This window comes from Sorex fumeus, unplaced genomic scaffold, assembly GCF_029834395.1.
Source record: "Sorex fumeus unplaced genomic scaffold, SorFum_2.1 ptg000028l, whole genome shotgun sequence".
Lineage (NCBI taxonomy): Eukaryota > Metazoa > Chordata > Mammalia > Eulipotyphla > Soricidae > Sorex > Sorex fumeus.
This window is the reverse complement of record NW_026606085.1, coordinates 16,699,954-16,725,597: the sequence shown is the minus strand read 5'-3', so window position 1 is coordinate 16,725,597 and position 25,644 is coordinate 16,699,954. Positions and strand designations below refer to the sequence as shown.

At 48.8% G+C, this 25,644-nt stretch overlaps 1 protein-coding gene across 1 annotated transcript in view; it reads left to right on the top strand.

The window, feature by feature from the left end:
* JHY (junctional cadherin complex regulator) overlaps window positions 1-25,644 on the top strand; it is a 54,479-nt gene that overhangs the window by 19,740 nt on the left and 9,095 nt on the right. Inside the window, exons 4-6 of the mRNA XM_056115105.1 lie at window positions 14,264-14,377; window positions 19,813-20,477; window positions 23,628-23,937. Coding sequence (XP_055971080.1) covers window positions 14,264-14,377; window positions 19,813-20,477; window positions 23,628-23,937 — 1,089 coding nt within the window. The remainder of the gene's footprint in view (window positions 1-14,263; window positions 14,378-19,812; window positions 20,478-23,627; window positions 23,938-25,644) is intronic.

The following is a 25,644-nucleotide window of genomic DNA, read 5'->3' as shown; positions in this document are numbered from 1 at the left end:
GGGCTGGAGAGATAGCACAGTGAATAGGGCATTTGCCTTGCATGCGGCCGACCCCGGGTTCGATTCCCAGCATCCCATATGATCCCCCTGAGCACCGCCAGGAGTAATTCCTGAGTGCATGAGCCAGGAGTAACCCCTGTGCGTCACTGGGTGTGACCCAAAAAGAAAAGAAAACAAAAGAAACAAACAAACAAAAAAACCCCACAGCACTGGAGATGGACATGGCCCCACTCACACCACACACAGACCTACAGTGGATTTTCAATGTCTGTACATACATTGGCTGTGGTCAAGGGTACATGGACGACATAAAGCATTTTCTCTTTTAGTTCTCCAAGTCAGTCTATTCTCTTTCCAGCCCCTGTAGGTAGTGAGGGCGGTAGGGTTACAGATATGACTCTATGGTAAAGCGCATGCATGCATGCATGAGGCTTGCATGCATGAGGCCTGGGTACAATTCCCCGCATCACCACCACCACCACCACACACACACACACACACACACACACACACACACACACACAACACCCAATAATGACGCCACCATCTTTACTAGCCTGTGCAAATGATGTGATAGGATCGAAACTTAGTCTGGCTCTAAACTGGCACGAGGAAAAGCCCGGCATTTCTCACCGCAGCCTGTGGAGGGTAATTTCTGTTTCATGTAGATCACATCCACCTGCTTCCTCATAGAAAGATCCACGGGTGTGAGGGAAGAGTGGCCGGATGGGCAAAAAGCTGGAAACTCATCCCCTCCTTTCAAATACAAAGTAGAGGTTTGCCTGTGACCTTGGATGCCTTTTGACCCATCCGAAACTCTAATTGGTATTATTGGTTTGATATGATATGAAAGTAGTTCAATAGCGTTTGGCCAGTTATGCTTGGGGTTGGCAACTCTCTAAAATTATTCTGGGGGCTGGAGCGATAGCACAGCGGGTAGGGCGTTTGCTTTGCTTGCGGCCAACCAGGTTTGATTCCCAGCATCCCATGTGGTCCCCTGAACACTGCCAGGAGTAATTCCTGAGTGCATGAGCCAGGAGTAACCCCTGTGCAAAGCCAGGTGTGACCCAAAAAACAAAAAAAAATTAAAAATAAATAAATAAAATTGTTCTGTATAATGTAAAGTCAGCAGCACTCCCAGAACCCAAAATAACTGACCAAACCCCACCAAACAGGGACACTTGACTCTCGTTAGGAACAGCGGCTTTGCTCAGAAAACACTGGCCTGTTTCTGATGAAGCAAGAACATTTGCCATTGCTCTTTTCTCCAAAAAATCTTTTTGAGTCAAGGGTCTGAAGCATTAGTACAGTGGGGAGGGTGTTTGCCTTGCATGTGGCTGACCTGGGTTTGATTTCCAGCGTCCCATATGGTTCCCTGAGCACTGTCAGGAGTACTTCTCGAGTAACCAGAGCCAGAAGTAACCCCTGTGCATCACTAGGTATGACCCAAAAAGCAAATATATATATATATATATATATATATATATAGAAGTCAAGAATTAGAGGTTTTAAAAATTATGACACATCCATGTTTTTATTAAGTAGCAATAAGACAAAGAAATGGATGAGGTATAATTAACTGCATGACTAGGCAGTTAAATTGAAAGAATATAACTTTTTTTTAATCCAAGTTTATGTATTGGGTTAAAAAGTACAAAGATACTATACTTTTTTATTTCATAAAATCAAGGTGAAAATTGTGTATTTCATTTGATGGTTTATTTTAAAACATGAATGAACTCAATAGTCCATACCAGCTATAAGAAAGGTATCTAGGGATCCGTGTCTTTCCAAAAGTGTTATTTTTCATTTATTTTAAATGTGGTCCCAAAAGACACTGGTCTAGAAGAGGCAAATAGTGAAACTCACAAAAATATTTTGAGTATTTTTATAATAAAGGTATAATAGAATTTTATAATTTATTATATTTTATACGTTTATTATAATTAGTACATATTCTATAATGTTTATTATAATCAATACCTATTTTATTATTGGGCTGGAGTGATAGCACAGCTGGTAGGGCATTTGCCTTGCACAAAAAACACAGATGGCCCGGGTTTGATTCCTCCATCCCTCTCAGAGAGCTTGGCAAGCTACCAAGAGTATCTTGCCCACACGGCAGAGTCTGGCAAGCTCCCTGTGGCATATTTGATATGCCAAAACCAGTAACAACAAGTCTCACAATGGAGATGTTACTGGTGCCCGCTCAAGCAAATCGATGAACAACGGGAGGACAGTGCTACAGTGATACATATTTTATTACTATTTTGAGTAATAAAAGATTTATTATAAACTCTTTCATTGCTGATTTCTTAACTCCTAGCTTTTCTCAGTAGGTTCGGCTGAGCCTTTTAAGGCAATGTTACTGTGATTGACAGGTCAGCCTTCATTCTGCCGTGGGGGGACTTTCAAGCATCTCAGGCTGGCTCAGCCTCTAAGCTCTGAATTACTCTTTGAAGTGGTCATTGACCTTGTCCGTCATTTTTTTCCCCAGGTTCAAATGTCTAAGGGATGATGGCTAATTGTATTCAAAATTGTTTTTTCATTATCCAACCTACACTTTTTTCATCTTCTTCCTCTTATGCCAGAAAGGACAGAAATTAGCTTGATCTTCCAGAGATGTGATGTTGCAACTTGTTTTATTCCATTCTAGTCAGTAGCATACAATCTTGCGTTCCTTTTGAACCATTTTTTTTAAATACATGAAATGTGTGTGGGTTTCGTCTGCCAATACAGGTGACAGGTTCCTGATAGGCACCAACTATGTTTGATACATTTTCCTAATCGTTGTAGGAATAGGCCTGGCACGTTGCAAGGGCTCAGGAAATAGCAGGGAAAGGAAAAGTTGTTTTTACCCTCATCTCCAATATTATTCTCTTTGTTAGTGCCTGGAAGTTTATGTCTAGTAATTGACATTTCTAGTGAGGTGTTAGAATCCTGGCTGGACATTCAGAGTCACCTAAGAAACTAATTCTTTGGTTTGGGGGACCACACCCGACAGTGCTCAAGACTCACTCTTGTCTCTGCACTCAGGGATCACTCCTGGTGGGCTCAGGGGACTACTGGGGTTGCCAGGGATCAAACCCAGATCAGCCACGTGCCAGGCAAGCATCCTCCCCACTTTGCTATCACTCCAGCCCAGAAACTAATTCTTTGAAAGTGATCCTTGGCTCCACCCTGGACCATTTCTATCTCTGGAAAAGATTCTGAGCATCGAGCTTCAGTTTTAAAGATCACTGGGTACAACTAATGGGATGCCAGGGTTGAGAAACATTATTCCAGCCTCCAGCACTGCTGGTCAGCCTCGGGGACAGCATCGAAATCATTAGGGAAATGGAAAGAATGCTGGTTCCCGGGCCCGAAGTCCTGACATTCTGGTTTCATTCATCTGGGGAGCACTCTATGTGTGGCATTTTGCACTGCCCTCCAGGCAGTGCCAGTGGTTAGCCAAGGCTGAGAGTGGGCATCTAAGCCGCTGGGTTTCAGTCTTCAACACACAGTACAGGGAAAGTAGGTACATGATGCATTTACATGCCTAGTGTAAGGCCCTGGATTCCATCCCTGATGCTGCAAAGTGGGGGTGCAGGCAGGGGAAGGAGGTGCTCCCCGACCACTGGGGACTGACTCAATGAACTCGAGTGCAGACTTTGCACTTGGGAGACTCCTGTTCCATCCCCCATGCCACACAGTTCCCTAAGCACTGCCAGGAGCCACTCCTGAGCACAGAGCTGGGAGCATCAGTGTGTGTTCCCCTCAAAAAAATTTTTTTAATGTCTGAAAAAAGTTAACCTGATTTTAGGTGTATTTGGATCTAACTAAAGGAAGGACAAGAAGGATCAACCCACCTCCTTCTGTAGGTGAAGGGTGTTGGCCCAATGGGTCTCACTGAGGCTGCTTCGGGGACACCCACACTTCAAGACCACTGATCTCACTCTTGTACCCCTCAAATTTGTATTGATTATAAATCACTTACAGCACATAAAGAGCCCCAAGAAATCCGTAAAATTCACTCAATCACAAGTACACAAAATATATCAATATGTAATCCAAAGAAAAGCATGTATATGTATATATATATATATATATATATATATCAACGAAACTATGGGGGAAATGCCCAGTCTCAGTCATTGTAAGAGAAACGCGAGTTCCCTTCTTTTATGACATTTCCAATGCTTGCTCAACCTATGGGCAAAGAAGTAAAGTCAAGCTCCTGAGAAAATAAATTGATCTAAACAATAGGGCATTTGCCTTGCACGCAGCCATCATGGCCGACCCGAGTTTGATTCCTCCGCCCCTCTCGGAGAGCCCAGCAAGCTACCGAGAGTATCTCGCCCGCACGGCAGAGCCTGGCAAGCTCCCCGTGACGTATTCGATATGCCAAACACAGTAACAACAAAGTCTCCAATGGACACGTTACTGGGCCCGCTCGAGCAAATCGAGGAACAACGGGAGGGCCTTTACCTTTTAAACAATATGGGGACAATTTGTTAGTATCTATTATAAAACAAATCCATGAGAGACTTAGGCCTGGTGATTAAGCATCTAGACTTAGCTCTCTGACCTTGGACGAGGCAAAATGGAGATTATAAATTATTTTCCTCATAGAACTATTAAAAGATTAAACCGAGGAATTAATAGGTGCAAAAGTATTTATATCAGTGAATGCCTGATTTTTAGCAAGCACTATATAAGTATTTGCAATTATTATTTTAATTTGACCCAACCAACATGCTCCACTCCTAGGAATTTCTCCTACTCAAATGTGCTGTTTTGAAGTAATTCCTACATATAAGGCTATTCATTTCAGCTTTATTCACGACCACGATCAGGATCACGACCATCCTGTTATTCGTTGATTGCCTCGAGCAGGCCCCAGTAACATTTCTTTCGTCCTAGCCCTGAGATTTTTAAAAAGTGCCATATTCAAGGCTCTTTCAGAGTTAGGAGAATGAGACCCATCATTGTTACTGGCATTTGGCACATTGGGTACGCCACAGGGAGTTTGCCAGACTCTGCCGTGTGGGCAGGTTACATTCGGTAGCTTGCCAGTTTGTCCAAAGTAGGAATGAGGTGATAAGATGTCTGCGCAGCTGCAAATGCGACCGCATGCTTCCGGGAGCTGCGCGCTTCCGGGAGCTGGGTTTTATAGTCTCTGAGTCTTGGCCGTTGATTCCCATTACACGGCGTCAGGGGGCCAGTTGGTGGGTGTGGCCCCCACCTACTGGAATTTGGAGGATCTGGGTGGAGGATGCTCAGCCCCGATCCGAGAAGGCTTGGAGATCTCAGCCTTGGGACCCGCGTGCCTTTGTTCCCCTGCCGGTACCTTCATGCGTGCGGAGAGTGGTCTCAGCATGGTGGTGGCTGGTTCTGGAGGTCTTCGGCTGCCGGAGCCCTCGTCGGGGCGGGGAGGAAAACTCAACCCGCTCCCCTCCAAGGGGCCCTGGCGAGGACAGCCAGGCACAGGGGCAGGAGACTCTGCTTTATTCGTAATAGTGAAAGATTGGCAGTTACCAAACTTTCTATCATTTGGGGGAGTACTTCAATAAGTTATAAGATAGGAATATAATACAGAGTACTATGAACTGAAGTTAGGGGGGATTGTTTAGAGAATATTCTCTATAAACATTGTTAATGATATGGATAATGTACCAGGATTTATTATTTTGAGATAAATCAAGAATGGAGAATAGTGTATACAGTACTTAAAAAGTATAGAAGGGGAGCAATAGTATAGCGGGTAGTGTGTGTGTGCCTTGCACACAACCGATCGGGTTAGATCCCTATCTCCCATATGGCCCCCTGAGCACTGCTCAGAGTAATTCTGAGTGCAGAGCCAGGACTAGCCCCTGAGCATCACTCAGTATGACCCAAAAGCAAAGAAAAAGAAAAAATCAAAGAAGAAAGAAAGAAAGAAGAAAGGAAGGAAGGAAGGAAGGAAGGAAGAAAACAAAGAAAAAAGAAAGGAAAGAAATTAGAGAGGAATGAAACTACATGTTGTATTTTCTTGAAATACAGAGAAAATTCTGGAAGGATACAGATGGTTTCATTGCAGAAGGTGGCAGGGGAACAGAATGGAGGCACAACTTTTCACTTTTTCCCTCTGCATCTCCCCTGAGTATTTACAATATCAACATTTTGGGGGCCACCCTTACAATTTCACACCCCTAACTGCTCACAGCAGAATCACCTAACCTGCCGTTTTCCTTTGGCTTGTAAATAATAACTCAAAGGAAAATCCTGGTTTCTACTCCCAACTGCTTCTCAATCTTCTTGCCATTTTGTACCATCTATTGATTATTTATTAAGGAACATGAGGGAAATCATGTGGCAATACACCCGAGGATCTTAACCTCATGACGTTGTGAAGGAAGGGATGTGAAAGCCAGCCCTCACTAGAGGGCACCTCAGGACCACAGCCGGCTAGCAACCGGGGAAGACTGTTCACTTGTATTCCTGACATCTTCAGCAGCCAGAGCTATTTGCCTGAAACTCATTAGAATGGGAATCAATTTAGGCTCCACCACCAACGGAAACTGTCTTGGAAAAGCTCCCTTCCCCCCTTGATCCTGACTTTAAAGGCTGACTAGATGAGATGTCAGATAGGCCGAGAGGGAAGAAGCCAAAATCTCCTCCCCACCATTCTGTGCTTCCCTTGGAAGTACAGCTGCATGACAAGTGAGAACACAGTCATTATTTCAATCACCTAGTGCCACAGTCAGAGCAATAGCACAGTGGGTAGGGTACTTGCCTTGCACCCGGCCGACCTGGGTCCCGACATCCCATTTGGTCCCCTGAGCATCATACCAAGAGTGATTTCTGAGCACAGAGTCAGGAGTCAGCCTTGAACATTACTGGGTTTGGCCCCAAAACAAAAACAAACAAAAACAAACAAACAAACAAGCAAAAACAACAATCACCTAGGTGTCTCACGAACAATACCGAGCTGTGTATAGAGTTCACTGTTCCTTTCTGAGGAGTGGCACCCTTCGGTGGCTCTTTCCCTCGGAGCCTCCTCCCCCCCACCCCCTCGGGCATATGCTTTGCCTGCTTTGCCGAGACGCACAACTGCATCATCCCTGTGCCTGTCAACCCCGCTAGCTAATAAAGTAAAACAATGACGAGAAGAGGCTGTGTCTGGGCCGTTCAACTGGAGGGAGGGAAAGAAGAATGCAGCATGGTGAGGGGGGAGGGCTGGGTCCTCCGGCCATGGTGCCAGTTCTCTCATGGGGCACAGCAGTTCTGGTGGGGAAGGCAAGGAAACCCAAAGCTCCAGTTTAGGGGTGACAGGCCCTGAGTCCCCTGTCCTGACCCTGCAGAGTCTGGGAGGAACTGAGCCAGAGCACCAGCCCTGTGGCAGACACTCAGAGTAGGGAAATGGATGCAGGCCTTGGCATTGCTCAGAGAGGGAATGGACGTATATCCCAACATTACTCAGATGGGGGAATGGTTGGGAGGGAAACGGATGCAGCCCCCAGCATTGCTTAGATGGGGAAACGGATGCAGCCCCCAGCGTTACTCGAAAGGGAAGAAATGCTCTCTGGAGAAGCAGGTCCTTCTCAGCTTTTTCTTTTCCCTCCAGGCCCCAGTCCCTGTCATGAAAGGGCTCTAGCTCCAGGTAGAAAAGAACCAAAGTGGCTAGAAGAAGAATCTCTCTCGGCTTCAGTGACCCTTTTCTGGAGCAACCCCCAGCAGCCACGGTCTCTCTTTCGGGGCCCCAAGTGATAGAACATTGTCTCCTCACAGGACTTGACAATCTTGACTGAATTCGTTTGTTTCTTTGAACAATTGCCCTTGGTCCCCCTCCCTCACTCCCCATGTTCTTTCCAACACTTACGCTGGGGGATAAACATGCTGGTCACTTTGGATCGCATGTGGGATCCTTCAGTTCTGAAGTATGATTGCAGACCCTTGCTCCTTCAATTCTTTTTTTTTTTCTTGTTGGGTCACACTCGGCAATGCACAGGGGTTACTCCTGACTTTGCACTCAGGAATTACTACCAATGGTGCTCGGGGGACCATATGGGATGCTGAGAATTGAACCCGGATCAGCCGCGTGCAAGGCAAACACCCTACCCACTGTACTATTGCTCCAGCCCCTGATTCTCTCTCCTCTCACTACCTTCACTGGTGTTGGTAACAAATCTATTCATCTTGATCTGCTGACCCACCGACTTCCTGTTCATTTGCCAACTCCTTCTGAATCTCCAAACTTGCTGATTGAAGAACGAGGCCTGTTGTGACGGGCCCCTTCCTGGTTCCTCAGCCCCATGCCTTGCCATCACCCTCTCCTTGCACGCTGGGCTCTGGCCACAGCAGAACTCATAGCTCCTGCAGCTGCCTGCCACTGGGCCTGTGTTCACACGGACAGACCTCTCACTCACCCCACCTTGTTTGCTGGAGATTCAAGCTCCAAGATTTCTGCTTTGCAGAAGGCACTGAATGTCCTTACTCCCTCCATCTCCCTTTTCCCTGGGCACCCACTGTAGAGCCCATGGCGCCATGGCCCATAGCAGTGGGATGCCTTTTGTGTGTGTGCCTGTGTTTTTAATGACTGATCTCCAGAGCCTGGCATATGAAACACATGATCTAAATGTTGGGTGAAGCAATGGGATTTTCGCATACTTTTGCCTTGGTCCAGAATCTCATTATTTCCTTTTTCTTTCTTTTTTTATTCTTTTTGAGTCACACCTGGTGATGCACAGGGGTTACTCCTGGTTTTGCACTCAGGGGACCATATGGGATGCTGGGAATCAAACCAGGGTCAGCCGCGTGCAAGGCAAACACCCTACCCACTATGCTATTGCTCCAGCCCTGAATCTCATTATTTTCAAAATAAAAGTTGGGGGGAGGAAGGAGCTGGCTTTGTACTGGAATTGGACGTGAAATATTTGACTTGAGCCCTGATATTGTTGGTCAATTATGTCCTTTGGCAAATCACAAAGTTTTGCTGAGCCTTTTCTTTTTTCCAGTCTTTTTTGCTGTTAACGTGAAGCTAGAGTCTTCCCTTCTACCAGAGGCCCCAGCCCCACTGAGGTGACCAAATGAGTTTGAGTGGAGAGTTCCGTTCATTCTATAGCTCCACATAAATACGTGTGTCACTGAACAATACACTGGAATTTATTCTCCTACTGGATAAGGTCCATTCCTTAGCTTGCTCTCCTTTTCCACTGTTTTGGATTTAGTGAAAGTTTCTGTGGTCCATGAAAGTAAGCTGTACCAATGTTAGAATAAAGTTAGGCTCATCTTTTTCTAATTCTCCGGGGAGAGAAACAGAACATCATCTTTGATAGAGTTCTTGGAGCTGGCTGGTGTCTTTCGACCTCACCTCTCCTCGGGGGTCTTGTGAAAATTATTCTGCTGAGCCAGTGCTCTGTGAAGGTTCATTGATTCTTGGACTTTTATTTTTTAATTTGCCCTGTGTAAGCACCACAAGAGCACTTACTTATGACTGCGTAATTTATATCGAACCGTACGGCTCTTTCAATACGTTCCTTCAGACCTCTTTCTGGTAGACACTCACTGCTCAGCGCTTGGTTGCTTAACTGACAAGTTGCAGAGTCTCTGGAATGATAGTTCACTCCATGGAGGGAACCCGTCAGAAGCAGAAATGGCCCAGAACAAAAGCCAACCCAGGACCTTCAGCACAATAAGTCATTTCTTTTTTTTTTCTTTTTTTTTTTTAATTAGTGAGACATCATGAGGTACAGTTGTAGACTTACAAATTTTTGTGCTTGGATTTCAATTATACAATGATCAAATACCCATCCCTCCACCAGTGCCCATTTCCCACCACCACGGATCCCAGTATCCCTCCCACCCCCCATTCCCCCCATTCCCACCCTGCCTCTGTGGCAGGGCATTCCCTTTTGTTCTCTCTCTCTTATTGGGTGTTGTGGTTTGCAAAAGAGGCAATGGGTGACAATCATGTTTGGTCTATAGTCTACTTTCAGCATGCTTCTCCCATCCTGGGAGGATAATCCCAACACCCTCTATTTGGTGTTCCCTTCTCTATCTAAGCTCCCTTTTCCCCTAGCATGTGTGGCTGGCCTCCAAGCCATGGAGTAAAATTCGTGGTACTAATCTCGGCCATTCTCGGGTGTTAGTCTCCTATTTTGTTACTTTATGTTCCCCAGATGAATGCAATCTTTCTATGTCTATCCCTTTCTTTCTGAGTCATTTCGCTTAACATGATACTTTCCATGTAGTATCACTTGTATGTAAATTTCATGACTTCGTCTTCAATGAGTCATTTCTGAGGCTAGATTCCCTAGCTCTGCCTGGAGGGCCCCAGGATTCTGGAATATTCTTCATTTCTCTCTCCAGGGCCCTGCATCAGTGCGTCTGTGGTCCGTGTAGGCTGTGGTCAGTCACCCAGCAGGAGGTAGACCTGGGAGCTGACAGTGCCAAGTGATAACTGTCATGAAGACCCATAGCTCCGGCAGAACCCACAGGGGCACATGATGGCAGCCGTCAAGGGAAGTCCAAAAGAATTTCCCAGAGCTGGCTTGCTAACTAATTCTTGTTTGTGTGTCTGTCTCTTTGGGCCAAACAGTGCTCAGGGTGCCCTCTTGACTCTCTATGTGCTCAGGAGTCACTTCTGGGGAGTTCGGGGGAAACTCTATATGGTGCTGGGATTAAATGGGTTGGGGGGGGCTGAGTGATAATACAGTGGGTAGGGCATTTGCCTTGCACGCAGCTGACCTGGGTTTGATCCCAAATACCTCATATGGTCACCCGAGCACTGTCAGGAGTAATTCCTGAATGCAGAGCCAGAAGTAACCCCTGAGCATCACAAGGTGTGACCTTAAAAAGCAAATAAATAAATAAGTAAAACAAAATAAATGGACTTGGTAGCAAGCAAGGCAAACATTACCATACCCCCCCCCCCACATACACACACATATATATGTCCAAAGATTTAAATGCCTCAGCTCCGTACTGAGCAAACAGCTGCCAAACCTCCCGGAGTAGAGAAAGTGGCCAAGGGCAGAGCCAAAATATTGTGTGTGGCTTGATCTAAGTAGCTGAGCAATGAACACCAGTGGCCAGCCTGTCCTGTACTGGACTGTATTGATTTTTATCTCCATGTCTCCCTCTGGGCCTGGGAGCAAGAGGGCTGGGGAGCGGCACCCACAGGTGCAAAACCCACACAGAATAGAAGACACTGTGAAGAGAACTGAGAGCCAACACCGCAGACCCCCTCCTGGGCCAGTTGAACCAAGAAACACTCACAGATTCCAGGGACTCTCGATGGAAACTGGGACGGCTGCCAGACCCGGGCATAGGGGCGGAGTGTGCAAAGAACACCTTGTAGATACCAGACTCATGGGCCTGCTTTAGTCTGGGGATGTGCTTGTTGTTTAGTCCATCAAGGAGTGAAGCTGACCAGAAAGCCAAAAATGAAGGAGGGACTCCCCACAACTTGTCAGCTTCAGGTCACTACTGAAAGACAGGATTGAGGGGGTGGGGGGAGATGGGGTTCAAAACTGCCAGACTTGGAAGCGGGCTGGTTCTCCAAGCCCGCATGTTTCCCTGCACCCCGCCCCCCTGCAGCTGTGCTCATTCACACAGCGCTTGTGGTTAGGCGCCCACTTTTTGAGGGGGAGGTCTGATGGGGGGGGGTCGCTGATTCTCTAAGAACCCGATGAGTTTCTTTGAGAGAGAAGTAGCTGTCCAATCTAACTCAGCTGTCCTCAATCTGAGTTGCTTTCCTCCCTCCGAACCCTCACTTCAAAGCGAGGAACATAATGTACAATTTTTTAATGGCTCTAGACCCAGGCACTCAGTCTCTCTGCTCTGTGCCTTCCCTCAGTGTAAACACCTCATCAAGATTGCCTTGGCTTCAACAATAGCAGCCCAAAAGCAATTGGAGAACCCCGAGCCTTTGAAGTCCTCCGGCAGAGGCCGGTTTTCTAGTCCGGGATAATGACAAGCCATGATTGCTGCCTTTGTTGTATCTTTTCAGTAGAGAAGCAATTATAGGCCCCAATTTAACAGAATAGGCATTACGCAGCTTATGATGCTCAAAATGCAATTTCATTTGATCATTTTCTCGATTTGATTGGTATTAATAGAATGGCTCGCCGGAAAAAAATAAATAAATAAATAAAGAGCTGGCAGAGGTTGTGTCCCATTCCACTTTCAAAGAGATAATGTAGAAGTATGCTTTACTGGCCCGAAACCCGCCCGGGATCCAGGCACGCCTCACCGAAACGGCCTCCTGGAAGAAGCACAGTTCCTCCCGCGGCCTCTGGGAAGGAAGGAAGCGTGGGTATGAGGGGCTTCTTACCGTAAAGCTGTCAGCACGGCTACCTCGGGGGCCTCTCAGCGCTCTTCAGTCCTGGCCCTCAGTGAAAAACTGAAAACGGGACAGGAAATACTCTTCTGAGAGCAGGGGACCAGCATCCCGGCAGCAGCCCTCAGACTAAGCCCAGCGTCCTTTATCTCCTGGCCCGCTAACAGCTGGACCATGGCCCTCTGCTTAAGTAGCCTGTTAAGATGTTTATTAGGGGCTGGAGAGATGGTTCAGCAGGTAGGGCCCTTGCCTTGCTTGCAACGACTCGAGTTTGATCTCTAGCATCCCATCCCTTCCCCTGAGTACCACAGAGCCAGGAGTAACCCCTGAGTGCTGCCAGGTGTGGGGGCCAAAAACAAAAACTTTAAAAAATAAAGTTTTTAGCTCTCTTGACCTTTATATGCTCTCAGACCACGCTTGAATCTCCCTTTGCTAAGCCGTCTTTCTTTTTAATTGTGTGACTAATAAGGGCTGCAGCCGCTGTGATGTGCTCTAAACCGTAAGACCCAGTATTCCTACAGTCACCAGTCGGGGGGTGCCCCCGCCTATGCCCAGGGCCCTGCAGTGCCAGGGATCAAATGCCAGGCTCCTGCTCCCCAGCTAACTGCCGGGTGTTTCTTGGGTCCATGCTGAGAGGGGACACAAGTGAGTGACAGTTGACGTGAGCTGTCACTGTGAGGACTCTGCACTGTGCACCAGCACATCACCACCAGCAAGTTGATGACCACAGACCACTCGTGGCTCCTGGAATTGCCATGAAAACTTGGGTATGATGGAGTCTGGTTTTGATTCCCCCCTGCGTTCAGATCCACCCCAATTCCCTTCATGGCCCCACACTGCCCGGAACTTCTCTGAAGACAGCTGGTGGAATGCAGGGACACAGGGAGGACCCAGGGCGCCTTCCAAAGAGATGGAGCATCCACCTTGGGCCTGGAGAGCCACGCCATGGAACATGGAGTGAGAGGAGGACAGATCCTGGTGGGTGGAGGTGATCAGGATCCGTCCCTGGCTCTGTGTTCAGGGGTGATGCCTGGTGGTGCTGGGGACTGGGGGTGGAAAAACCATATATGGTGCTGGACCTAACTGTGGTTGTCCATCTGCAAGCCCATCTCTCTGGTCTAAGGTCCTGCTCTGCTCAGGCAGCACTGCACAGGCCTCAAGGGGGAAGGACTGGTACCTTGCTGTTCTTGCAGGTGACGAGCTCTAACATTTTACCCCGAGAAAGAGTCCCCCCCACCACACACACACCTTAGATCCCTTCCTCTTCCTTCTACCATACACCTTAGAACAGGTGGCCAAACACCTCTAAGCAGGGTCTGGGAGGCTGCCAGGGCTTTGATTGTTTTGCTCGGTTATGCAGCCCTGTAGCAAAAGCGTCCGGGGCCAACATCACCAGATTCCAGGGACGCCCCGACCATCGGGGCTCCCAGTCCCAGATGCATTTCCTAGATATGAATCTGTTTAGCAAACTTTTCAAAAGGCAGGCTCTGAAGTCCTTAGCTAGAAGCTCGGGGCTTCTCGCTCTCCCCTTCGTTCCCAGGTCACACCTGAGACTGCTTTTGGGATGATGCATTGATACAGGCTCTACAGAGCACTGGGGGACCCTTAAATACATGAAACCACGTTCCTGTTGACATCATCCTCTAGGAGTTCATTTCTTCACTGGCACGGTTTCCTCAAACCCTAGTTCTGGCATTGCTTAAGTTAACCGTTGGAAAGTGGAACCCCTGGAGGTGTCCTTGTGGTTTAAAGAAACTGGCATGGGGGGTGGTCATCTCAAAAGTGCCAGTTCTCATGTTCTTACTGTTCTCCTTGGGAACAATCCAAGTCCCTAAGCACTAAGATGAAGCCTTAATGAACTGTGGTCCTGCAAGCCCCTCGTTCGAGAGCAGAGCTGAGCCAGCCGGCTCCAGAGCCAAGTCTAAGCCAGTTAACATGCTGATCTGTGCTTTGTCCTCTCAGATCTTCCACCCCGTCAGAGCCACTGGCCAGACGTCCACTCAGAATGCCAGAGAGACTGAGAACGCTGCCCTCCAACCCGAAGATAAGTGGCACCAAAGGGCCCAGCAGCTAAAGGTCACCTGCTAGACTGAATGTTGGCTGTGTCTCGAGGGTCACTGCTGAGTAGGAGATGCCTGTGGGGTCCAGGGGGTCTCCCTGGCTCAGTCACTCCTCCCAGTGGATAAGACAGGCTGAGACAGGCCACCGCTGGCTTGGCCCACCCTACATCCCCCCAGAAGGTGCTATTGGAGGACAGTTGTCCCTTCTCTCTCTTCCTCTCTCTCTCCCTCTCTCTCTCTCTCTCACACACACACACACATACACACAGAGAGACAGACACACACATATACACATACATACATACACAGACACACACATATATACATACACACACAGACACACAGAGAGATATACACACAGAGACACATACACACACAGAGATATACACACAGACACACACACATATACAGACACACAGAGAGATACACACAGACACACACACACAGAGACAAAAGCCCACCCACAGGGAAGACACGGAGGAAAGGGCCAGGGACAGAAGCAAAGTCCCCAGATGCTGTTCCGTGGGCCTCTGCATCTGCTTTCGTTTGGAGTTGGCAGACAAAAGACACCTTGTCAGGATATTTAGGGTGTTAAAAGCCAGTGAACCCCAATCAGGGTATGTAGGACTCCTCGGTGCTATGTCTTCTTTCCCTCCATGTTTGAAATCACTTTTTGAAGTTTAAATAAAAAGTTAAAAGGGCCCCCAGGAGTGAGCATCTGAGAGGCCACGGGCGGCCTGAGCTGAGGTGTTTGAGGGTGTTTGAGCCTCTGCAGAGGCTGTGGAGGTGCCAATGAGAGACGGGAGGGAAGTGGAGCACCTGCCGCTGAAAAGGGAGCAGAGGCTGAGTGAGGCCCTTCCTTTTCTGCTGACAGGGGCCGGTGCTCCCAGGTAGAGAGGACAAGAGGCCAGAAATGGGGCCGCTCAGAGCACATATGTCAGCAACAGGCGCCCAGAGGTGAGCTCATCCCTCAGCAGGGAGAGTCAGGCAGCATCATTTTTCTGAGCGCCTTTTGCCTCCCTTCGGCCTTTCCACCATATCCACACTTTCCTTCACTCAACCTCTGAGCCCCAGGTCTCACCATCCCAAGTCGTCAAAATGTGTGGCCTCGCAAGTGGCTCTCAGTTTCCCAAACCCCATGGCCACTGTGTGCCCAGTGCAGGACACAGGAGTCAATGAGGGTCTGACCCCGGCTGGCCAGTGGGAGGGAGTGCCCCACTTGGGTCAAGTGAACACCAGGGTCCAGAGAGATAGTACAGCGGGAAAGGAGCGGATCGGGGTTCTATCCACAGCACCATACATGATCCCCTGAGCACAAGCAGGGTGAAGTCCTAGGAAACTCCTGGTGTGGCCCAAAGAGAGAGACAAAGATAGAGACAGAACAGAGTTCCCTGGTAAGGACTTCATGAGAATGGTCTGAGGTATTATCCTTCTTGCTTCTTGCCACTCTGCCCTAACATCAGACCCCCAGACAGGGAAGAGAAGAGAGAGGAGGAAAGATTCCGAGGGTCTTGGACTCCAGGCCCTGAAGTTGCATCCTGAGCCATCTTATGACCTTTCCAACTAGCGACTGGTTTGGTTTCGCCACCAACACAAGCCCACAGATCTCTGCTGCTTGTATTCATCAAAACCCAGATTCTGCCCTTCCTGACCCCCCCTCACCACACACACACACACACACACACACACACACACACACACACACACACTCACACAAGACACTGTCAGGAGGCACATTCAACATTTTCTTGAGCTCCTCAGATAGGATTTATAGTCTGACCTTAAAGTACTTTCGTTTTGGTTTGGGGTCACACCCAGGGATGCTCAGGGCCTACTTCTGACTCTGCACTCAGGGATTAGCCCTGGTGGTGCTTGGGGGGCCATATGGGATGTAGAGGATAAAACCTGGGTCAGCCGCGTGCAAGGCAAACGCACTACCCACTGTGCTATCACTCTGGCCCCTCAAAGTGTTTGTATTTCATTAACAACAAATGCAACAGAAACTCCCACCAGAGCTGGTCCCAGAGCCCAGCCGGGTCTCCAGTGTGAGCCAGAGAACCGAGACCTTTGTTTCAAAGCAAGTGAACTCTGGGGTCGAGATCAGAGCCCGCCTTGCCCCTTCTGCTCATGTCACAGAAGCAGGGAAGCCAGCAAGGAGAAACAGCCAGAGTCGGCCTTTCACGGGGTAGGGGGGCAACGTGTCTGGGAGGGCATGGTGTGAAGGAACCATTAGTATCTAAGGGCGGGGGGTCTGGCTAGGAAATTAGCGTCCTGCACAGGATGGCCCTGGGTACAGCAAGGCCATTAGGCAGTGATTGTGAGCGCAGGGCGTGAGGCCTGGTTCCCAGTAACAAAAGGACCCCGGAGCGAGCTGGATGAAAGACAGAATTCAGGCACTGGTGGAGATTAAACAGCCGGAGAATAGCTTTGTATCCCAACTTCCGGGGAACTCGGGGTCTCGCCACCTGAAGAGGGACAGTTGAGGCCTCCGTGGTTGGGAAATAGATCATAGGTGAACCGCAGAGCTCAAGGAAGGTGACGGGGATGAAGAGAGAAAATGATAGTGAGCCCAGAACCCGGCAGCTTCCCTTCTGGGATGGGAAGTGCCATCTCAGACCAGTTAGATTTGTGTGAATGGCAGATTTAACACTTGAGACAATTGAAGTTTCAGCCAAGGATGACCCGGTGGCCTTGCTGACAAAGCATCCCACAGAGGGTGCTGCTGTGCACCCAGCGGGGAGACAAGGATGAGAGACAAGGATGAGAAAAACTCTGATTTCAGGTCGGCACCCCAGAAAAACACTGCTGGTGGGGGGGGGCACTTCTCTTTCAGGTGGAAACAGACTGATTGAATATCAGCCAGAAAAGACACTTGCCCCCCACCCCCCCGGCTTTTCCCACAAGTGCCTGTCCACCAACACTGCAGAGGAAGCCATTATCTGTGCCAATGCTTTCTGAGCACTGGTAGCACCAAAGGTCTTCCTCGGGCAGTGAACAAAGAACTTTCCTCAATTGAAAATAGAAAGGCTAGCTTTTCCTCTTTGGTGCCATGCAGGTGAAAATTGAAACTTTAGGACCAGAGCCATAGGATATCGGCTAAGGTGCTGGCCTTGCACACAGCCAACCCAGTTGACCCTCAGCAACCCATAAAGCTCCCCAAACCCTACCACGGACGATCTCTGAATGCAGATCCAGGAGGAGGCCCTGAGCACCTCTGGTTGTGGCCCACAATTTAAATTTCAGAGGAACTCATTAGAAACCCAGCCGATGCCCCCACAGAAAGCTCAAATTCTAAAGTAAATTTACTCTAAATTGGGGCCGGAGAGATAGTACAGCAGGGAAGGCGTTTGCCTTGCACACCCCTTGACATGGGTTTGATCCCTGGCATCCCATAGGGTCCTCCGAGCACTGCCAGGAGTGATTCCTGATCTCAAAGTCAGGACTAACCCCTGAGCATTGCTGGGTGGGACCCAAAAAGAAAAAACAAAACAAAACAAAAAAATGTACTCTAAATTTCGTATTTGAGAAATATGACATTGAATTGTTGTAGGTTACTGTCCTGAGTGTAATGATTTTAATCTCATATAATGTGATCTCCTTAGACATAGATACTGTCTAGTCTCATACAGAAATAGGGCGAGGTCTGCCAAGCAGATCAGGAGAGAGCAGGAAAAGTTGAATGCAAGGCCATAATTTATTCATTCCACAGAGCAAACAAACATGATTTGCTCGAGATATTTTTTTTCCTCAAACCATCCAGGTAACTTGCATTTTTCAATTATCTTTGCGTAGATACAGATCATAGAGGATTTTCAATGTATATTTAGAAAGGGGAAAATGGGTTACGATTATATAACACACAGCCCTCTTACTCTTTTTAGTAAGCATTTGAACATTCTTTCTATAGGCCTCTTCACTAGTCTTTCATAAAGTAATGAGTACGTTATTCCTTGGGAACTACTTCTAAATGACTCAGTGCAGAATAGTCACAGAGAGTATCTATTATGCCAGGGGTACATTCTGTTATTATAAGGCTTTGAAAAGCATAAAGACTGTTCTAAAATTGAAATATTTCCCCCAGATTGATTGCCTGAGTACAGGCTAGGTTAAGGAACAGAAGCAAAATCAGCTTTTATGGATTCACAGTTGCCTTGCATAGCACAGAATCTTAGAGAAGCCTTCGAGTAAAACCTAACTCCTTTCTGCCAGTGAGTGAGGAGACCATTTGCAGCTTCTGACCTGCATGATGAGTAGGATGATGTGTTCGCCTGAACTGTGTTTCACACTCAACTTGCCTTTGGTTGGTGTTGCAAATCAATGATATTCTTGTGAAGATTTTTGAAGAACTTCATCTGACTGAAACATAAATTCACACACTTAGATGCAGATTTGCAGATTTGTTCTTCCTGGATATGCAACTTTTCCCCCCATCTAGTGGCATTTTACAGTATTTTAAGTCAAAGATTTCTACTTAAACCTATTCTGGGGGCTGAAGCAATAGTACGGCGGGAAGTGTGTTTGCCTTGCACTCGGCTGACTTGGGTTCGATTCCCAGCATCCCATATGGTCCCCCAAGGACCACCAGGAGTATTTCCTGAATGCAAAACCAGGAGTAACCCCTGTGCATCGCCAAGTGTGACTCAAAAAAGCAAAAAAAAAAAGTAAAATAAAATCTATTCTGTGGGTAATGAGAGACACACACACACACACACACACACAGAGAGAGAGAGAGAGAGAGAGAGAGAGAGAACAAAAGTGCCTACCATAAAGGCAGGCTGGTGGGAGAGGAGTGGGAGGGAAACTGGGGAAATTGGTGGAGGGAACTGCACACTGGTGAAGGGATGGGTGATGGAACATTGTGTGACTGAAACCCCATCATGAACAACTGTGTATCTCATGATGATTTGATGATTCAAAATTTTTAAAATTTTTTTAAAAAGATCACATGTAGAAACAAATTTTTTTGAAAAAAAAATAAAAATAAAACCTATTCTGTGAGTCCAGAGAAATGGTACAGCAAATAGGGTATTTGCCTTGCATATGACTGGCCTGAGTTTGATCCCCAGTACCCCATGTGGTCCCCTGGGCCTGCCAGGAGTAAGCTCTGAGTGCTCCCAGGTGTGGCCCCCAAACAAACAAAAAGCTTATTCTGAGATATTTTTTCTATAAAATTCATCTGAAATAGCCAATTACTCAGTGACTCACCCTCAAATTGCTAGACCAAACCATCACCCACCTTTTTATTATGCTGCACCAGGGATCAAACCTAGAACCCATCACCCCTGCAGAGCAAACACTCTCCCCCTGGGCCCCAGCCCTGTCCCCTCTTGTCCTCTCTCTCTCCTTTCAACCTCATGGTTGGCTTCAACATCCAGTTTGAAAAATTACTTTAAATTGCAATATTGCAATATTCCCATTTGCTTAACCAAAATTGTCTTTTTTTTTTTTTAGAATTACCAAGAACAGTGGTCTCAGCATGAAAGCACAAAGTCCAACAGTGTACCACGAGGACCATCTTCCGACACCACCGATGGCCAGCAGCCATTCAGAAGGCCTGTCAGGCGCAAGATCCGCAAGCGATATAGACACCGGATGGTCTCCAAGTCTCTGGGGCCAGATGTGCAGGTTATCATCGGCCAAGGAGAGCAGAATTCCACGACCAGACAGCAGCCAAACCAGAACAAGCCCACAAAGCAGGAGCCCATGGTGGTCATCTATGCCCCACCCAGCAACCCCCAGCCCAGGGCACGGGGGGTCCAGGAGCACAGCGTCGCCCCCAATGCATCCGCCCCCCCCAAACAGGCTTTTGAGAACATCGTCATCGGTCATAGAAACCCACTTGTCTACCCGCCACTGGTGAACGTTCACAAGGAAAGAGGGCGCAGAGACCCCGAGGAGAGACGGTTCCCAACACAGCAGCTGCAGCCCCCCACGCTGGCTTACGCCAACTTCCACTATTCCAACGGACTCTCCAAGAGGCCGGGGCCCAGCGGCCAGAAAGGTGCTCAGACTGTTTCCAATGCAAATGTCAACAGCTCAGTGGAAAAGAAGAAACATCGCAGGCAGCCCAAACAGACGCAAGCAGAGGCGAGATACAAGAACTTGGAAATACTGTGGTAAGAACGCCCTGTTCTGGGCGGGAGTCATAGCACAACAGGGAGGGTGTTTGCTGTGCACACAGCTGACCCAGATTCTATCTCCAGCATTCTATAGGGTCCCCTGAGCACTGCCAGGGGTGATTCCTGAGTGCAGGGCCTTGAGTCACCTCTGAGCATCACTGAGTGTGAACCAAGAAGCAAAAACATAAAAAGAATTTCCTTCTCCTCAAGTAGTCTTTCCACAGCAGACTGTTCCCCCTTGTCCACTAGTGACCAATTTCCACCCCAGAAATATAACATCCAGGGCTGGAGCGATAGCACAGCAGGTAATGCATTTGCCTTGCATGCGGCTGACCCATGCTTGATTCCCAGCATCCCATATGGCCCCCCGAGCACCACCAGGAGTAATTCCTAAGTGCAGAGCCAGGAGTAACCCCTGTGCATCACTGGGTGTGACCCAAAAAGCAAATAAATAAATAAAGTGCAATTCCAGGAATGTTAAATAATAAACAATAATAGCACTGTAGGGGCTGGAGTAACAGCACAGTTGGTAGGGCGTTCGCTTTGCATGCAGCCCGACCCAGGTTCAATTCCTAACATCCCATATGGTCCCCCGAGCACCTCCAGGAGTAATTCATGAGTGCATAAACCAGGAATAACGCCTGTGCATCACTGGGTGTGACCCAAAAAGCAAAAAATAATAAATAAAATAAAATAATAGCAGTGTAGCACTGTCCTTCGGTACATCGAATTGCTCAAGCAGGCACCAGTAACATCTCCATTGTGAGACTTGTTGTTACTGTTTTTGGCATATGGAATACACCCCGGGGAACTTGCCAGGCTTTGCTATGTGGCCTGGATACTCTTGATAGCTTGCAGGGCTCTCTGAGAGGAAAAGAGGAATCAAACCTAGGTCGGCTACGTGCAAGACAAATGCCCTACCCACTGTGCTATCGCTCTATTAAAAAAAATTTTTTTTAAGACATACAATCTCAGAGAGCGCTGCCTGAAACACCTTAGATGTGTGACACATTTGTTTGAAGAAAATGTTCAGCGACTGGAGAGATGAGATAGCACAGCGGGTAGGGCATTTGCCTTACACACAGCCGACCTGGGTTAGATTCCTCCGCCCCTCTTGGAGAGCCCGACAAGCTACCAAGAGTATCTCGCCTGCACAGTAAAGCCTGGCAAGTGACATATTCAATATGCCAAAAACAGTAACAAGTCTCACAATGGAGACGTTATTGGTGCTTGCTTGAGCAAATCAATGAACAACAGGAGAGTGACAGTGACAGTTCAACCGTTGCCCTTTAGAACCTTTTTGTGGTTGCTGGACTTTCCGCAATGCCCACATTCGGTCACAGGATTGAGAGGACAAAGGAGCAATGTCTCTGCTAGAGAAAGAGACGAGAGAGGATGGGAAAGGGTTCATGAGACGGGCCCAAGGAATTTACCTCGCTACAGCCCAGACTCTGATTTCTACCAACAACTGTCCCCTCCTGCGGTGTTCATCCAGGTCCATTGCATGGAAGGCGAGCACCCTGCTGGCTGCATTGTCCTTCCACTTCCACTGGAACTCTTGATTTTTTTAATTCATTTTTTAAAATTGAATCATCATGAGATATTCAATTACAAAGTTGTTGGGTTTCAGTCATACAATAGTCAACCATCCGCCCCTTCACCAGGGCACATTTCCCACCACCAATATTCCATGTTCCCTCCAGCCTCCCTTCCCCCAGCCTTCTTCTATGGAAGGTAATTTTCTTTTCTCTCTCTCCACCCCCCCCTCTCTCTCTCTCCATCTCCCTCCCTCTCTCTCCCTCCCTCCTTCCTCTCTCTCTCTCTCTCTCTCTCTCTCTCACACACACACACACACACACACACACATACACATATTGAGCCTTATGGTTTGCAACTCAGGTACTGAAAGACATCGGACCACCCTTAACTCCCCAAACTCAGATCCTGACACCCAAAGCTTGCACACAGGCAGCCATCAGTTTATCTTATCCAAAAATCTGCGTTGGCTTTAGTTCCTTTTCTGGTTTTAGTATTTAAAGAGTCCTTGCCTCTCACTCATACAAATTAAATGGTGCGCTGAACTTAAAGGAATGTTTGTCTCATTTAATCCAACATTTCTAGGTTTTTGATAGTAGGAGAAGCTTTCATTTTTCAAACTGATATTTTCTACTTGAATTGCACTAAATGGAAGTTCTAACCTAGCTCCAACTGAGTATTGGGGGGACCGCAGGTGTCAAAGCAATAGTACAGCGGGTCGGGCACTTGCCTTGGAAGCAGTCAACTCCAGTTCAATACCCGCACCACATATGGTCCAGCAGGAGTGATCCCTGAGCACAAAGCCAGGATTAAACCTTGACCACCACCAGGTATGGCCCCAAACCAAATCAAAGTAAAGTAAAGTAAAGTAAAGGCCCTCCTGTTGATCATAGATTTGCTCGAGCGGGCCCAGTAACGTCTCCATTGGAGACTTTATTGTTACTGTGTCTGGCATATCGAATACTCTCGGTAGCTTGCCGGGCTAACAACAAAATATATGAGAAAGAGGAACACAGTACTGAGGGTGCAACCCAAGGTCTCACACATGCAAGGCAACTGCTCTACCACTAACCCACACCCCAAGTCCTAAAGGACTCTTTCAGAATAAGAACTCAACATATTTCTGGGGCTGGAGAGATAGTACAACAGGTAGGGCAATTGCCTTGCACATAGCTGACTCAGGTTCAATCTCTATCATCCCCAAGCACTGCCAGGAGTGATTCCTGAGTGCAGAGACAGGAGTAACCCTTGAACACCACTGCGTATGGCCCAAAAACAAAACCAAAAAATGAATCAACCGGGCTGGAACAACGGGTAGGGCATTTGCCTTGCACATGGCTGACCCAGATTCAATTCCCAGCATCCCATATGGTCCCCCAAGCACTTCCAGGAATAATTCCTGAGTGCATGAGCCAGGAGTAACCTTGTGCATCGCCAGGAGTGACCCAAAAAGCCCCCCCCCAAAAAAAAATCAATCAACCAATATATGTCTGAGATTTAGCCACTGTTCATTCATTTGGTCCGAGCAGTGGTGAAGACATGTAATCACTGCCTGGTCGAGAGCGCCACACCCCTCTGTGAACCCATCTGTGCCCTCTCTACCCTGCTCAGGAAGTTCCACCCTGCCTCCGAGAGCCAGCCACCAGCACGCGCCTCCCCGGACTCCAGGCTGGCCGAGATCATGGAGCAGCACCAGCAGGCCCTGATGCAGCTGGCCGAGGTGCAGCCGAGCGAGGGCACCCCGCATGACCACGACCACCACGTTGCCCTCCCGCACATCCTGACCCGGGTGGACAGTGAGTCCCAGCTCCCTTCCGGGAGGCACTACAAGAAGCCCGCGCCAATGGGCCGGAGCAATTCGGAGAGCTACCTGTTCCAGCTAGAAAGGGGCCAACGGCAGAGGAAGAGACACAGCGTGCAGGTAAACACAGCCCCCACGGCTCCACAACCCCCAAGGCCTGGGCTCTCGCTGCCCTTGCCCAGGGTGCCGGGCCAGGAGTGCCCGCTGCTCAGGCTGCTTCGGCTGGTAAAGCCGTTGAAGGCTGAGGGAGGCTGGCATTTAGCCCTCTGCTTCCCAAACATTTCTCCCCTACCTCCACCGAACGTTTCCATCTCCACTTCCTTTCAGCTTCACCTCCAAGAAGGGGTGCAGAGGGGACAGGCTAGACCCTTCTCTGAACTCTAGACTCAACAACACCCTCCCGAAGACTCCCCCAAGTCCCTCTTGCCACCCCGCCTCCCCCAGTCCAGGCTGAGCCCCGAGGTATGTTCTCATCCAGGAGAAGAAAGCGAATGAGCAGAAGTGTCTGTGGTCGCCCCCATCCCCCACCCCCTGCTCCCCATGGTGCCACTCCCAAGTTCCTCTCCAAGAACCCCAGCGGCCAGAGCTGGGGCTGCTTGGGAACTGCCAGCTCAGACCTGCTCAGTGCCAGGTCTGCCGTGAGCGTCTCCATCACTAGCGCCTTGCGCCTTAAAAGCCTTTCCACTGGGTTTAACTGATGGTTAGACCAGGGAAACGGGGGAGGGGTGGAGGGAGAGGGACGCACGGTGGAGAGGAATGGGGAGCACCAAGGGAGCTAGGTGTGCCGCCCTTGTGTTTTCGTACTGTGACACTCCCTACGGGAGACGATTCTTGCTTCTTTCCTCCTTCTGGAGGAAGGAAGAAGCAGGAAAAGTGCATCCTGGAATTCCAGGCCAGAGAGGAGGCTTGGCAGGAAGCAGTGTTTTGGGATGGGGAGCTGGGAGCTGGGAGCAGCAGGTCCGGATGCTGGGTTGGGAGGGAGGCTCAGAGGTTAGTGTGGCCCCTAATGGCCAGGGGCCAAGGCTGTGGTTCCCGCACATGGATCCATGCGTCTGTAGAAGGACAGGGCACCTCCCTCTGCCCAAGCGTCATCTCAGGTTGGGGTATGACCCTGAGGCCCCCCGCAGAGGCACCCTCAGGGGTTGGGCTGAGGGCTGGGCTCCCAGGGGCACCCTCTAGAGGCCATGTCGGGGAAGCCTCCTTAGTGGATCTGTTGACTGTCTGCCCCAGAGGTCAGAGTTGGGCTGGTCAGGACCATGACCCTATCCTCCCCCTCCTTCCCCCCTGCTCAGGGGCTTCCGGTTGCATGGAACTGAGGCATGCCAATGACTTCAGAACACTGCCATGAGCAAAGCAGAGCAAAGCAAAGTTGGGACTGTAGGAGGCTCACTCAGCCCATCCTGGGGGCTAGCAGAGCCAGGGATGCTCCCAGTTGTCGGCCCTACTGGCCGCATGGAGGGAGCAGGAGGTGGTGGGGAGGGGGGTCTTTGAGGAACTTTTGCTATGCTTAGGATTATATTGAAGGAGGGTTGCTCTGGCTATGGGTATGAGGCATGGGCCCCCCTCGGAGACGAACTGTGAGCATCCCCAGGTTGTGTAAGTGGGGAAGAGGAAGAAAGCCAGCTGCCGCTGCCAGCCCAGAACACCCCTGCCTTCCTGCACCATCGGGAATGTTCCAGTCCCCAAAAATCCACCTTCCGGGTCCCACCACACCTTCTGCCCCATGTGACAAGAACCCAGATGCACAATTTGTCCATGTTTCATTTTTCACTCTTCGGTCACACCCGGTGATGCTCCAGGGTTTATCCTGGCTCTGTACTCAGGAAT